Genomic DNA, 13,918 nt, shown 5'->3' with positions numbered 1-13,918 from the left:
CCCTCCCCCACCTTCTCTCCGAGGTTCCCCACTCCAACAGCCCCTGGTCTTGATCTGGGGCTGCCTTCCCCTTCCTGGCACTGCGGCTTGACTACTGTGCCAGTCCCAACAAGGGTGCAGCCCCCCCACAGGTGCCCCTGGAGCTCCTGCCACCATGGGGACCCAGAGAACTCACTGGTCACATGGCTCTCACCCCACAGGACAAGAGACTAACATCTAGGTGAGGGAAGGTCCCAACAGCCGTGGGACGATGAAGAATTCAGAGGGGGCCTCCTCCCTGGACCCACCTGATCTCAGTGACGTTGCCCGAGGCCTGGGCGCAGACGTGTAGCAGGGTGAGCACCCCCGCTCTGCCCATCCACGGCTCCTCCACCCTGTTGCAGAAGCGGACACAGACAAAGGTCCCCTGGGTAAGCAGGGGTAGTGGGTAGGGGTTCTCTTTTATTATGGGGACCCCAGAGGCTTTGGGGGTTTTTGCTTATTTCAAAACTATAACATTATACAACCAGGCAGAAGCATAACACAGGAATGACCATTCTCATCCCAGCTGTTATTGCAACAATGCAAACAGAAAGTGTTATTTTTAAATAATATTTTTAGATTAAACTGAAGGTCCACATAATGTTACATCGCAGAGAAGGATACAAAACAGTCTCTAAAACATGATTGCAGTTTCCTATTTGAGGAAAGGAAAAATACGTATGGAGAGAAAGAGAGAGAGAGAGAGAGAGATGGGGAAACTATATTAAATGTTAATGGTATTTGTTTAGATAGTGGCGTTCTCGTGATGTTTTTATTTTATTTCTTCTTTAGTTTTCAATATTTTCTGGGCTTTCTAAATGCACATGCATTACCTTAGACACAGGACAAAGAGAGTTGCTGAAAATACTCCTGCTTTTACAGTTATACTGTATTCTTTCCAGTGCTATTTTTTTAATGCTCTTATGGGCTTTCCCGCAGAGTTCTACAACTACCATACATTATCTTTAGAGTAAGAAAATTTTATTTTCGAACACTGTTCGGGGGGTCCGGCAATTCTGGGTTCACATCCGAGAGAACTGCAAGCAGAGACACAGAGAGATGTTTGCGCGTCTGCAGCGCTATTCACAAGATGGACCTTAAGGACACACGGTACACATGCTACCACACGGGTGAACCTTAAGGACACACGGTACACATGCTACCACACGGGTGAACCTTAAGGACACACAGTACACATGCTACCACACGGGTGAACCTTAAGGACACACGGTACACATGCTACAACACAGATGAACCTTAAGGACACACAATACACATGCTACCACACGGGTGAACCTTAAGGACACATGGTACATATGCTACAACGCAGATGAACCTGAAGGACACACGGTAAGTGAAATAAGCACTTCTATGAGTCCCTAGACTTGGAGACAGAAAGTAGAAGGGTGGTTGCCAGGGGCTGGGGGAGGGGCGTGGGGAGTGCATGTTTAATGGGAACCCAGTTTCCGTTTTGCCAGAAAATAGTTCTGGAGAAGGAAGGTGGCGATGGCTGCACAACAATGTGACTGTACTTAACACGACTGAACCGCACATTTAAAAATGCCGGGCTGGCGAGGCTCAGAGGTTGAGCATCGACCTATGAACCAGGAGGTCACAGTTCAGTTCCCATCAGGGCACATGTCTGGGTTGCGGTCTTGATCCCCAGTAGGGGCCGTGCAGGAGGCAGCCGATCAATGATTCTCTCTCATCACTGGTGTTTCTCTCTCCTTCCCCCTTCCTTTCTGAAATGAATAATATATAGATATAGATATAGATAGATATATAGGTATATCTATCTATCTATATCTATCAATATATCTATATATACCTATATCTATCTATTTATCTATCTCTATATTTCTATATCTCTATATATCTATATATCAATATAGATATATATAAAACGCTTCGGCGGAAATAAAAAAGTGAAGCAAATTTCGAAAAATATGAACCTAGGTGATGGGATATGAGTTTTCAAAATGATTCTCCTTTTTGGTGTCTTCTGTCTCTTTCTGAAGGTTTTAAAATGACAGGAGTGGACATACGAACACGCTATTTGTTGGATGTTATTTCTGACCTCAACTGGATGCCATTTGGAGTTTTTGTTGTTGTTGTTTTGTTTTTTGTTTTTGGTTAATCCTCACCCAAGGATAATTTTTCCAAATTATTATTATTATTTTTTAGAGAAAGTAGAGGAGAAAGAGGAGGGGGTATGGAGAGAGAGAGACAGAAATATCGATGTGAGAGAGACACGTTTGTTGGTTGCCTGCCATTCACACTCCAACCAGGCCAGGGATCAAGCTTGCAGCTGAGGTACAGGCTCTCGGCCGGGAATCAAACCTGAGACCCTTCGGCCCAAGGACTAACGCTCTAACCACTGAGCACAACTGGCCGAGCATCTCTCTATTTTTTCTGAAGGCCCCAAGCCTAGACCCCGCCCTGGGGAAGGCAGGCTCTCTGTGTGCCTGAGGGGGGCTCTGGGACCAATGGGCAGGTCGGCTCTGTGTCCAGGTGGCAAGAGTTCCGGGTGCAGGAAATGGCCAGGGCACAATCCGGGGGGACCCATACCCCAGTGCCCGCCCTGCTCTCATTCACACCCCCCGCCCCCTCCCCCAGGGGCACAGAGGAAGACACTACCTGAGCCTGAGCAGCCCCTCCGGCCGCCTCAGCAGACGCAGGAGCAGGGTCAGGGGTTGCAGGTCCAGGCAGCACCGGCTCAGCCTGGGACAGAGGTAGGTTAGGCGGTGGCCCTAGGAGGGAGCCCCGCCCCTCAGCTGCCCCGACGGGCTGGCCCGTAACTCACGTGAGCTCCGTCAGGTGCCAGGCCTGGCTCAGGCCAGCGGCCAGTCTGGGCACGTGCTCCGGTCTGAAGCTGCACTCCCTGAGCCTGAGGGCAGGGGGCAGAGGGCAGAGCCTGGGTGAACTCTGTCCTGCTTCCTCCCAGCCCCCCAGGGCCTTTGGGGGCCCCCAAAGTGCTAAGGGGTCCCCAATGAGTGCTAAGGCCTGGACCAGGTCCTGAGCAAAGGCCAACGGTGCAGCTCCTGCCCTGGGAGCCCCCGTCTCTTTGAGAGACCACCCCCCAAGAAAGTGCTGGGAGTGAGTCCCTTAGTGAGCCTCCGGGTAGCAGCAGGAGCGGGTGAGCTCACCGAACCCCAACAGTGACCTTCACGGGCCGAGACACCGACTAACCCCGGTGCTGGGGGTGAATGGGTGGAGGAGGCCTGGCCAGGCCCAGGGGGCCGGTTTGGAGGCTGTGATCACACTAAAGTCAGACAGGGAGAGGAACCGCCCCAGGGCAGTGGTGGAGAGAGGCCGTGGCCAAGGCTACTGAGGGGAAATCCTATATAATAAAAGGCTAATATTCAAATCAACCGGACGACCTGGGAACACACGAGGGGCAGAGAGCCTGAAGGAGGAGTGGGCTCAGTGAAGAAGGAGGCATGGAGCCCCACAGAGTCAGCTCCCACCCCCCTCAGGCCCCCTCACCCCAGACCAGCACTCACCTCAAGGTCTTCCCAGCCTCCTCCTGTCGGGAGAAGTGAATCCGGAAGCTCTGCTCAGCGCCCAGGCTGCAGAGAGAGGGTATGAGAAGCCAGAGGCTGGCCAGCATCCTCGGCACCCAGGCGCCAGGGGGCGCCGGAGAGAACAGGGCTGGGGTGCAGGGGCCGGGGCTGGGGGAGCCACGAGGGAGAGGCCCTTCCTGACCAGAGGAGACCCCACCCCAACCAGCAAGCACACTCACGCCTGCCCTTCCCCCCCGTGACCTCCCTAGCCCCCTGGCATGCGGGGCTCAGAGCGTGGAAACTGTGGGCCCCCAGCCCCAGTCACACAGACAAAGGCTGCGACATGTGGGGGCCTTGCTCCCCCCACCAGCCGCAAGTGGCACCAATGTCTTACTTCACGGCGGCCTCCCGGATACGTGGGCAGGAAGGGAGGGTCTCCACCAGGCACAGGGCACCTTCCTGAGAGATGCTGTTGCCACTCAGGCTGGAAGAGAAACGAGGTTTGGGCTGGGGTGTGGGGGCAGCACCTCCATGAGCCCTTCCTAGCCCCCCTTGTCTCCCCTCCAGCTGTCATTTCCAGGAGGAGAGACCTTCAAGTCCAAGTGTCCATTCCCCAGGTGGAGGCACTGGGATCCACTCTGGCCCCATCTCCGTACGGGCAGCGTGGCCCCCGTGTCCTCCAGAGCTGCACCCTCTGGGCCTGCTGGCCTTTGGGTCTGGGACAGGCCAGGCTGGCAGCTCCGGCCCCACACAGAGCACCCAGCTCTGTTGCCTAGCAACGGGCTGTATCCTGGCCCTGGCTGCCCACCTCCCAGCTCCCTGGGGAGATCAGGGGAGAGTGTGGATGACTTCCTGGGACCCTCCCTGCTGTGGGGGCATCTCTAAACCCATGTCCCGTGGATTTGTTCAGAGGAGCTTCAGGGACGGGGTGGACCAGGGGCTGGTCCTTGAGGCTGCTCATCACTTACTCAAGAGAACCCGAGATGGGCAACCGAGGCAGACTCATCAGCAAGCACCTGAGCCCGCCGTCACCCAGCTGGTTGGCTGACAGGCTGTAGGAGGGAAGAGGAGGCAGTTGATGGTCAGAGCTGCATCGCTGCCACTCCACCCACACAGCACCCTCATCACCACCTTCACCTCACCCCGCCAGTCAGCGCTGCTCCGTCCCAACATCACCACCACCACCAGCTTCATCCCATCATCACTCCTTGAATTCCCCAAGCCCACCACCACCAGCACCATCTCCACTAGGATCATCGCCAATTATCACCACCACCACCACCACCACTACCACCACCATCTCCACTAGGATCATCGCCAATTATCACCACCACCACCACTACCACCACCATCTCCACTAGGATCATCGCCAATTATCACCACCACCACCACCACCACCACCATCTCCACTAGGATCATCGCCAATTATCACCACCACCACCACCACTACCACCACCATCTCCACTAGGATCATCGCCAATTATCACCACCACCACCACCACTACCACCACCATCTCCACTAGGATCATCGCCAATTATCACCACCACCACCACCACTACCACCACCATCTCCACTAGGATCATCGCCAATTATCACCACCACCACCACCACTACCACCACCATCTCCACTAGGATCATCGCCAATTATCACCACCACCACCACCACTACCACCACCATCTCCACTAGGATCATCGCCAATTATCACCACCACCACCACCACTACCACCACCATCTCCACTAGGATCATCGCCAATTATCACCACCACCACCACCACTACCACCACCATCTCCACTAGGATCATCGCCAATTATCACCACCACCACCACCACTACCACCACCATCTCCACTAGGATCATCGCCAATTATCACCACCACCGCCACCACCACCACCATCTTCACTAGGATCATCGCCAATTATCACCACCACCGCCACCACCACCACCATCTTCACTAGGATCATCGCCAATTATCACCACCACCGCCACCACCACCACCATCTTCACTAGGATCATCGCCAATTATCACCACCACCGCCACCACCACCACCATCTTCACTAGGATCATCGCCAATTATCACCACCACCGCCACCACCACCACCATCTTCACTAGGATCATCGCCAATTATCACCACCACCGCCACCACCACCACCATCTTCACTAGGATCATCGCCAATTATCACCACCACCGCCACCACCACCACCATCTTCACTAGGATCATCGCCAATTATCACCACCACCGCCACCACCACCACCATCTTCACTAGGATCATCGCCAATTATCACCACCACCGCCACCACCACCACCATCTTCACTAGGATCATCGCCAATTATCACCACCACCGCCACCACCACCACCATCTTCACTAGGATCATCGCCAATTATCACCACCACCGCCACTATCACCAACATCTCCACTAGGATCATCGCCAATTATCACCACCACCGCCACCACCACCACCATCTTCACTAGGATCATCGCCAATTATCACCACCACCACCATCATGCAGCAGCTCCCGTGTCCCTGTCACCATCCCCTCACCAGCACCACAGTTAACCAGTCCCCATCTTCCCCTCCAATAGCTGCTGACCACTCCCAGGACTCCAGCAGGCTTGCGGGAGTTCAAGAAAACCCAATTCGCTTTGACTATGCCCTTGTCCCGCGTCAGTTGGGAGCTGCCATTTTGGAACCAGAGTAAATTCAGGAAAAGGGTATTTGGGGGCTGTATTTACCCAATGGAGCTCCTCTTTCAACTTGGGAATGCAATATCGGAAACTGGGCTTCAGTGCTTTCTTACTTCCCTTCACTGGAGCAGCCTAGGGCTTTAGCCGCAGTGTAGGGACAGTATAACCGGCCTGCCTGGGGTATCTGATTTTGTCCTGCATCTTTGAACTCCTTTTGCCCCTGATTTTGACACTCCCGAGGCTTATCTATTTCGTCTTTTCCTGAGACACTGCAAAAATTAGCTTGTTTCACAAAGCCCCTTAATCATCTTTAAAATAAGAAAAAGTGCCCTCTACAATGAAAAAAGCAAAGAAACAAGAAAAAAACTCAAAAGACATATTGCTTATTCCTTTTTCGCTGACATACATAATTTTTGCCCTGGCCCGTGTGGCTCAGTTGGTTGAGCATTTTCCCATGCACCAAGAGGTCGCAGGTTTGATTCCCAAGCAGGGCACACGCCTGGGTTTCAGGCTCAATCACCAGTGAGGGGCGTGCAGGAGGCAGCCAATAGATATATCTCTCTCTCACTCACTGATGTTTCTCTCTCTCTCTCTTTCTCTCTCTCTTTTTCTCTCTCTCTCTTTCTCTCTCTCTCTTTCTCTCTCTCTCTCTCTCTCTCCAAAATCAACAAAAATTATTAAAATCAATAGAAAACATATTTAAAAAATAAAATACATTATTTTCATCAGCCACATTTCTCTTCTTGGCCACCTCATGACAGGAAGTTAATTTAATTTTTTTGTACAGCTCTCTTTCACTCCTGCAGGCCCTTAGCTGGAATCCCTACCAGCTGTGAAAAGACTCCACATTGTATTAGCTGTGTGACTTTGAGCAAGTCCTTGCACTCTCTGAGCCTCAGCTTTCCCATGTGCAAAATGGGGATAACAGTACCTGGGTTTGTCAGAAGGATGAAAAGACGATCTAAGGCACTTAGGTCAGTGGAGAAGTGCCCAATAGTGTTTGCTGTTATTATTATTATTTTATTTTTCTACCCATGTGGGGGCTGCACTATTTGGGCATCCAAGACAGGCCACATGGATACCGCTTCTCAACAGCACGAAAGCTCACGAGTCCCTGACCAGCTGGCTCCGGGACCCCGCTCAGGCCGAGGCATGTGGTACCTTTAACCCCCTGCCAGGCAAACCAATGGACCCTTCGCTTAGTGCCCATCAGCCAGCAGAGCTCCGACGCCTTGATCAACGTGAGGCCAACGGGCTCCTGTGGCCCTTATGAAGGGCTCCCCAACTTAGATTCAGGGCACACTCTGAAGTAGCTCCACTACGGCAGGAGTAGGGGTGGGTGGGAGGGATACAATGGTACAGAGAAACCTTAAGGGTGTGTCTCTTTCTCCTGAGCTGGGGTTGAGTGCGCACGCGCGCACACACACACACACACACCCTCCAGTGCCACCCAGGTGCCTGCTCCGAGACTGCTCTCCCTGCTCCTCTCCTCATACTTACTCCAGCTGGCTGAGGTCCTCACACTTCCTCAGCAACTCGCACAGTGGCTCCACGTGCATCTGGCTGAGGCCACAGTCCGTGAACCTGCTGGGGGAGGGGGAACGAGCCGGAGCTGGGGCAGTGAGCCACTCAGACCCACCCCGCCCTGGCTTGTCCTGATGTGGCCTCCCCCAAGCTTGGACTCTCTGGGGCTATCCACTTCCACCTTCCCCACAGCCGGTCCCACTGGCGCCCCTGTGCTCCCTCTGGGGAGGTGGCCCTTGAAGGGGGAACTTGGTGAGATGCGAAGTCTGCGAACTCAGCCCAGCCCCACTGAGTCAGCACCTCTAGGGGCAAAGCCCTCTGACTCAACCTCCAGCTGGAGAATGCCAGCTCTTGGGGTCACTAAAAATTCTATCTATATATAAAAAGGTAATATGCTAATTGGTCCTAATGGTATCCCAGTCACGACAGGTCAATGGCTGCATGTGCACAGGAGCTGGTGGGCTGGAACAGGGTCAGGGACTTGGGTGGGGACACAGACAGGGGGGCCTGCCTGAGCCACCATGGCACGGCTTGAGCAGGCCCAGAGCAGATCTACTTAATTCCCTTTTAATGTGCACGAATTTCATGCACCGGGCCACTAGTATGTATATATTTTTAGAGAGAGGAAGGAAGAGAGAGAGAGAGAAACATCACCCAAACCACAAGTGTGTGCCCTGACCAGGAATTGAACCGGCGACCTTTCGGTGCACGGGACAATGCCCAACCAGCTGAGCCACACAAGCTAGAACTCAGTCATTTTAATGAAAAGACATGGGGTAGGGAGCAGGGTGAGATCTACTCTTGAGAAGGCTATTGTTGCTGGAATGAAAATGAGTGGCGAATCTGCCTTTGAAAGGCCTAACCTTCAACTATATAACAAGGCAAAGGAAGAGCCTGTGACCAGCCAGCAACTGAGGGGGGAAAAAAATCTTCAAATCAGAAAGTTCCTAAAATCCACATTTCACATTTTTATCACTGTTACTTTCCTTCCTCGTTTTCCCCACAGTCCTAAATTCCCTCGCACCCTATTTTTACTTTCTATTTTCAAGTCAGCTCATTCTGGTTTAACTCCTTTATTGTAAAAGGCAACCCCGTGTCACTCACTCAGATGGGAAACTGGCATCACGTGCCACACACAGGCCGTAAGCGTAAGAACACACGAGAGCAAAACCCCAGCATTAAAGCCCAGCCAGAGACTCACACCTGCCGAGGGCTCTCTCCCTTTAAAAGGGAGCTTAGTGTCGAGACGTGTTAAACACCTGCTAACACACCACCGAGACCTCCTCCTGGCCGTAGACACACGGAATCGTGACCTCACGAAGGAGTCAATGAACTTGAAGGAGTCAATGAACTTGAAGGAGTCAATGAACTTGAACACTGACTCTGCTATCTTCCCAATCCCTAAAAATCACCCCATCCCGGTCAGGGTCCTACAGTTTGGAAACCTCTGGCTTGGAAACTATCGCTGGGCTAGGACAGGAGTCAAAAACTACAGCTAAGCCCGGCCGGCGTGGCTCAATAGTTGAGCATCAACCTATGAACCAGGAGGTCACGGTTAGATTCCTGGTCAGGGCACACGCCTGAGTTGTGGGCTCGATCCCTCCTCCTCTTCCTCCTCTTCCTCCTCCTCCTCTAAAGAATGGTGCCTTCAGAAGCTCAACAAATATCGGCTCTTCTGCTTCTTAGTTCACAGCTGAGGTGCAGCCAGAAGGGTCTGGTCCAAGGGCTCTGAGGAGCCAGTGGCAGAAATGTCATCTCTGCACTCAGAGGTCACCCTCCCATGAGCCGCCTGCACGCAATACCTGCCCCCTCAGCCCGCAACCACAGAGCACTGGTCCCGGAGTCAGCAGGGGGGCACTGGCACATGTGACACCCATGCCTGACATGTTGCCTCATGTAATCCTTGCAAGCGCCCTGCAGCACGGGGTCTCCCGTCTCCAGCAGCAGGAGCCGAGGATCAGAGAGAACAAGGAGCTTGCCCCAAGTGCCAGGCCTCATGGAGCTGGGATTGAAGCCTGGGGGACGGTGATGAAGCCCCTTTCCTCCAGCTCTCAGTTCTGGGCCAGTCTGACGTGTACCCCTTTGCCCTTGACAAAGCCCACCCTCTCTGGAGGCTTGCTCCCTTTTAAATTATTTTTATATTGATTTTTCTTTTTTAGAGAGAGACAGAGACATCAATTTGTTGTTCTACTTATTGATGCATTCATTGGTTGGTTCTTATATGGGCCCTGACTAGGGATCAAATCCACAACTTTGGCATATCGGGACAATGCTCTAACCCAGTGGTCAGCAAACTGCGGCTCGCGAGCCACATGGCTCTTTGGCCCCTTGAATGTGGCCACGAAGTTTCAACAGCACTGTACGTGTGCGCCCGCACGTGGTATTTTGTGGAAGAGCCACACTCAAGGGGCCAACTGAGCTCTAACCAACTGAGCTACCTGTCCAGGCTGGAGCCCTGCCTCTTCACATTGGAGGAAACAAGTCCCCTTGTAGGTCCTTCTGGGGGAGCGCTCTGCACAGTCTCTGCTGTCTGTCCTCTTGCCACCAGGAGGCAGGTCTCCCGGTCCCACTACCGCTGGCTGCCAGGGCACCGCCCCGGGACTTACCCACAGCGCCCGCCTTTCTGCTCCTCGCTGGACCTGAAGTGCAGGGTGGCATCATGCAAGGACCTGGAGCACACGGTACCTGGGTCAGCGCCCTGGCCACAGCCTTGGATGCCCCCAGGAGGCACCCCTCCTCCAGGAGCCCAGCCTCTGACGTGGGTCCTACTGCCTCCATCCTGCCCCTCACACCCACCAGGCTTCAGGCTCAGCCCCCAAGACCAGCCCCATTGCCCCTGGGCAATGCCCACCTGAGATCCACCTTCTCCGCTCGTGGGCACAGGCCGAGGCGGTGAGCCAGCAGAAAGGGGCTCCTCGGGGACAGTGGCGTCTGGCTCAGCCTGAGGAGGGAAGGGGCGACCCCAAGTCAGCAAGTTGGAGCCGGGCAGGCTCAGTGGGCAAGGAGCCGGGACAGGCTGGCGGGCAGGAACCGGGGGTGGGGAGGGCAGCACTGCAATGAGGAAGTGGGGACTCAAGAGGGGCACTTAAGGGCTTGGGGTCAAGCAGGCTAGGGTTTGAGCCCCAGCTCTGCTTACTGGCTGTGTGTCCCTGCATGAGTCATTCAAGCTCTCTGAGCCTCAGTTCCCCTACATGGACAACAGGCCTGTACTCATGGTCTACCTTCCTCTGCAGGTGTCCTGAGCGTTTAATTACATCGAGTGTGGGCACTGCCGAACCGACACCTAAGCTCCTTATTATTATATTAGAGGCCTGGTGCACGAAATTCGTGCAAGAGTAGGCCTTCCTTCCCCCGGCTGCTGGCACCGGCTTCCCTCTGGCACCCGGGACCCAGGCTTCCCTCACAGCCCCGGCTTCATTTGGAAGGACATCTGGTCTAATTAGCATTTATGCTTTTATTATTATAGATTTCTCCCTCAAGCACAGACTTAACAGGTGAGTCTTGGTGGCAGGGAGCAGGATGCAGTGTGTCCAGCACCCCAAACAGCTCTGGCCCACAGCAGTGCATAAGCACTATGACTGAGTAACATACAAAGTGTAAGACCCGGGGACCGTCAGGCTGGCCACCTGGCTCCAAAGACAGACGCTGTGTGACTTGGGCATAGAGACGTCCCTCTCTGGTCTGAAGTTTTGCACCTGTTCATTTTAACCCGCCACCCTCTGTGTCCAAAGGAGCCTGCCTGACCCGTTCTCTCCTGATGGTAGGACCAGAGTGGGTGCCGTGGGGGTTGGTGTGAGCTCTGCTGAATTTGCCCACCTCTGGAAAGCCACCGTCTCCTCCCTTCCTCCCTCCCTCCCACAGGACTCAGGAGGATGGAGAGCCTGGGTGTTTGTGAGCCGGCTCAGGTGTCCCGGGAGCCTCAGCATTAGAACTTAGGTTGCTGTTATGAATGACACGATTAATTTTCCTGTTGTATTTTTCCACCTCCGCTGCAGCTTCTCCCACCTGCTAGAAGAGTGAAAGTAAATCCTTTTTAAATTCTAACCAGTCGGAGCTGAAACTAGAAAACAGAATTTTAAATACTTTAAGGGAGGCCGCTCCAGTTCCCTTTTCTGAATGTGCACGGTGACCTTTAAAAAGTGGTGTGGCGTGAGCATGACCTGCCTCTGGAGAGTCCCTTTCTAGAAGCGGGTGACTTCTGTGGGTGGGGAGCAGTCCCATAGCCCACCTGTCACAGGCCTGTCATTCTTCAAGGTGCTTTGAAACAACTGTCTTGTTTGAGTCCCATCCCTGGGGGAATATTAATCCCATTTGTCAGATGTGGAAACTGAGGCCCAGAGGGGTCAAATAACACCCCCGAAGGTGGATGAAGTCTAAGGAAAGAGCTGCAAGTAGACTCGAGCTCCCAGTTGTGACAGATGCAATGATGACACAGCTCAAGGGAAGGAGGGCGGAGGAGGGAGGGGGTGGCTTTGCACAGAAAACTGGGGAAAACACCTACTGCAGGAGGCTCAGCTGGGGGAGCCGGGGCAGGTGCCCCAGCAGGGTGTCCAGGCTCTGGTCACTCAGCACCACGCAGGACAATCTGTGAGACAGAACATCTGAATGACGTGGGGAAGCCTTGGCGACAGCTAGGAGCGTGGCCACGCAGCCAGAGCCGGGCCCCAAACATTCCCTCTGAACACCAGCTCCCTGGCTGATCACGGAGGCTAGAGAGAGAGGAAGGTCATATGCGATGGGAAACGCTGGGTTATGCCAGACTCGTTTTCTTTGACTTCTAAGAAGAGTGCTTTTTGCAGCGTTGGCTGCAGTGCTAATAATAATAATAATAATAATAATAATAGCAACAGCAGCAACAACAGTAATAATAAATCAAACCAAAACAAAAAATACTGGGAGCAGCCTGCATGTCTATCTAGATTCTGGCATTGGTGTGTGTGTGTGTGTGTCTGAATAATTTGTGGCACAAGCCAACTGTGGAGGGTTAGTATCAAAAGGCACGGCTATGCAAACATCGTGTGAGAAACACAAGCCATCAGGGACAATGAAACATCGATGGGATATTTGAGGATTTTAATAGGTCATAAAATAATGTTGCTATTTTAGGGTCCTATGACTTTGACTACACTTAGTTGTAAATCCTAGCTCTAGAACTCTCTCCCTCTCTCTCTTCCTCTAAGAGACCGTCCCCTCGGATAATCAGTCACCCCCGAGGCAGCAGAAACCAGGCCTGGGTAATGGTCTGGCTACAATCACATCTTGACCTGCTAAGTTTCGGCTCCCGAGCCCTAAGGTGGAACAGACCCCCCTGGCTACTTTCCCATGAGACCGGGCAGAGGGACCCTGGCAAACACCTCACAGCTGTGCTCAGCACCCAGAGAAAGGACTCATGACCTCATCTCCGCCCGCCAGTCAGCTCCCAGCACAGCTCCAACCCTAGCGCCCCCGTCCTGGGATGTTGTCCCACAGGGTCTGTAACTCACACACCACGGGGCAGTTCTGCATCTGAGCACTAGCCTCCGTTCTCCTGGAGGGGCACTCGGAATAAAATACCCCATCTCTCTCCCCTGCGGTCCTCGGGGTCAGTATTTGGCTCTGCTAGCACCGGATGGACAAACCCTTTCTGTTCTGTAACAATAAGTTTTGTAAAAAAAAAAAAGAGAGAGAGCAGGTCCAGTGGGGCTCAGTGGTTGAGCGTCAACCTATGAACCAGGAGGTCACCGTTCAATTCCCGGTCTGGGCACAGGCCCGGGTTGCGGGCTCCATCCCCAGTGTGGGGTGTGCAGGAAGCAGCTGACACATGACTCTCTCTCTCATCATATGTTTCTATCTCTCTCTCCTCTCCCTTCCTCTCTGAAATCAATAAAAATATTTTAAAAAAAGAAAAGTGGGATCCCATAATGCAGGTTATCAGAGGCCCATTCACCATTTGTTGGCTCAATTCCAGTGTATCAAAATTTACATGAGACTGGTTATGTGGATTTGACTGATAGGGTATATTTTGTTGCAAAGTAGAAACTACATATTGAAACTACATATTGAAATGAAATGAGTGACCTTGAAAAGCTTTTCTACTACAGACAAGTTTACAGGCTATGCCAAGGCAAATGTGAAGAAGAGCCGTTGATCATATTTTTGCTCTTCTTTTTTCAGTTTCTTAAAGTTGAAGCTTAGATGATT

At 53.0% G+C, this 13,918-nt stretch overlaps 1 protein-coding gene across 1 annotated transcript in view; it reads right to left on the bottom strand.

The window, feature by feature from the left end:
* NLRC5 (NLR family, CARD domain containing 5) overlaps nucleotides 1-13,918 on the bottom strand; it is a 92,033-nt gene that overhangs the window by 31,330 nt on the left and 46,785 nt on the right. Inside the window, exons 25-34 of the mRNA XM_006752861.2 lie at nucleotides 12,240-12,323; nucleotides 10,590-10,679; nucleotides 10,345-10,407; nucleotides 7,715-7,801; nucleotides 4,493-4,576; nucleotides 3,919-4,008; nucleotides 3,525-3,590; nucleotides 2,825-2,908; nucleotides 2,659-2,742; nucleotides 288-374 (exon numbers count right to left, since the gene is read on the bottom strand). Coding sequence (XP_006752924.1) covers nucleotides 288-374; nucleotides 2,659-2,742; nucleotides 2,825-2,908; nucleotides 3,525-3,590; nucleotides 3,919-4,008; nucleotides 4,493-4,576; nucleotides 7,715-7,801; nucleotides 10,345-10,407; nucleotides 10,590-10,679; nucleotides 12,240-12,323 — 819 coding nt within the window. The remainder of the gene's footprint in view (nucleotides 1-287; nucleotides 375-2,658; nucleotides 2,743-2,824; nucleotides 2,909-3,524; nucleotides 3,591-3,918; nucleotides 4,009-4,492; nucleotides 4,577-7,714; nucleotides 7,802-10,344; nucleotides 10,408-10,589; nucleotides 10,680-12,239; nucleotides 12,324-13,918) is intronic.

Source organism: Myotis davidii, unplaced genomic scaffold, assembly GCF_000327345.1.
Source record: "Myotis davidii unplaced genomic scaffold, ASM32734v1 scaffold590, whole genome shotgun sequence".
Classification (NCBI taxonomy): domain Eukaryota; kingdom Metazoa; phylum Chordata; class Mammalia; order Chiroptera; family Vespertilionidae; genus Myotis; species Myotis davidii.
Note: the sequence above shows the minus strand (reverse complement) of the source record. Positions and strands in the feature narration are given on the sequence as shown.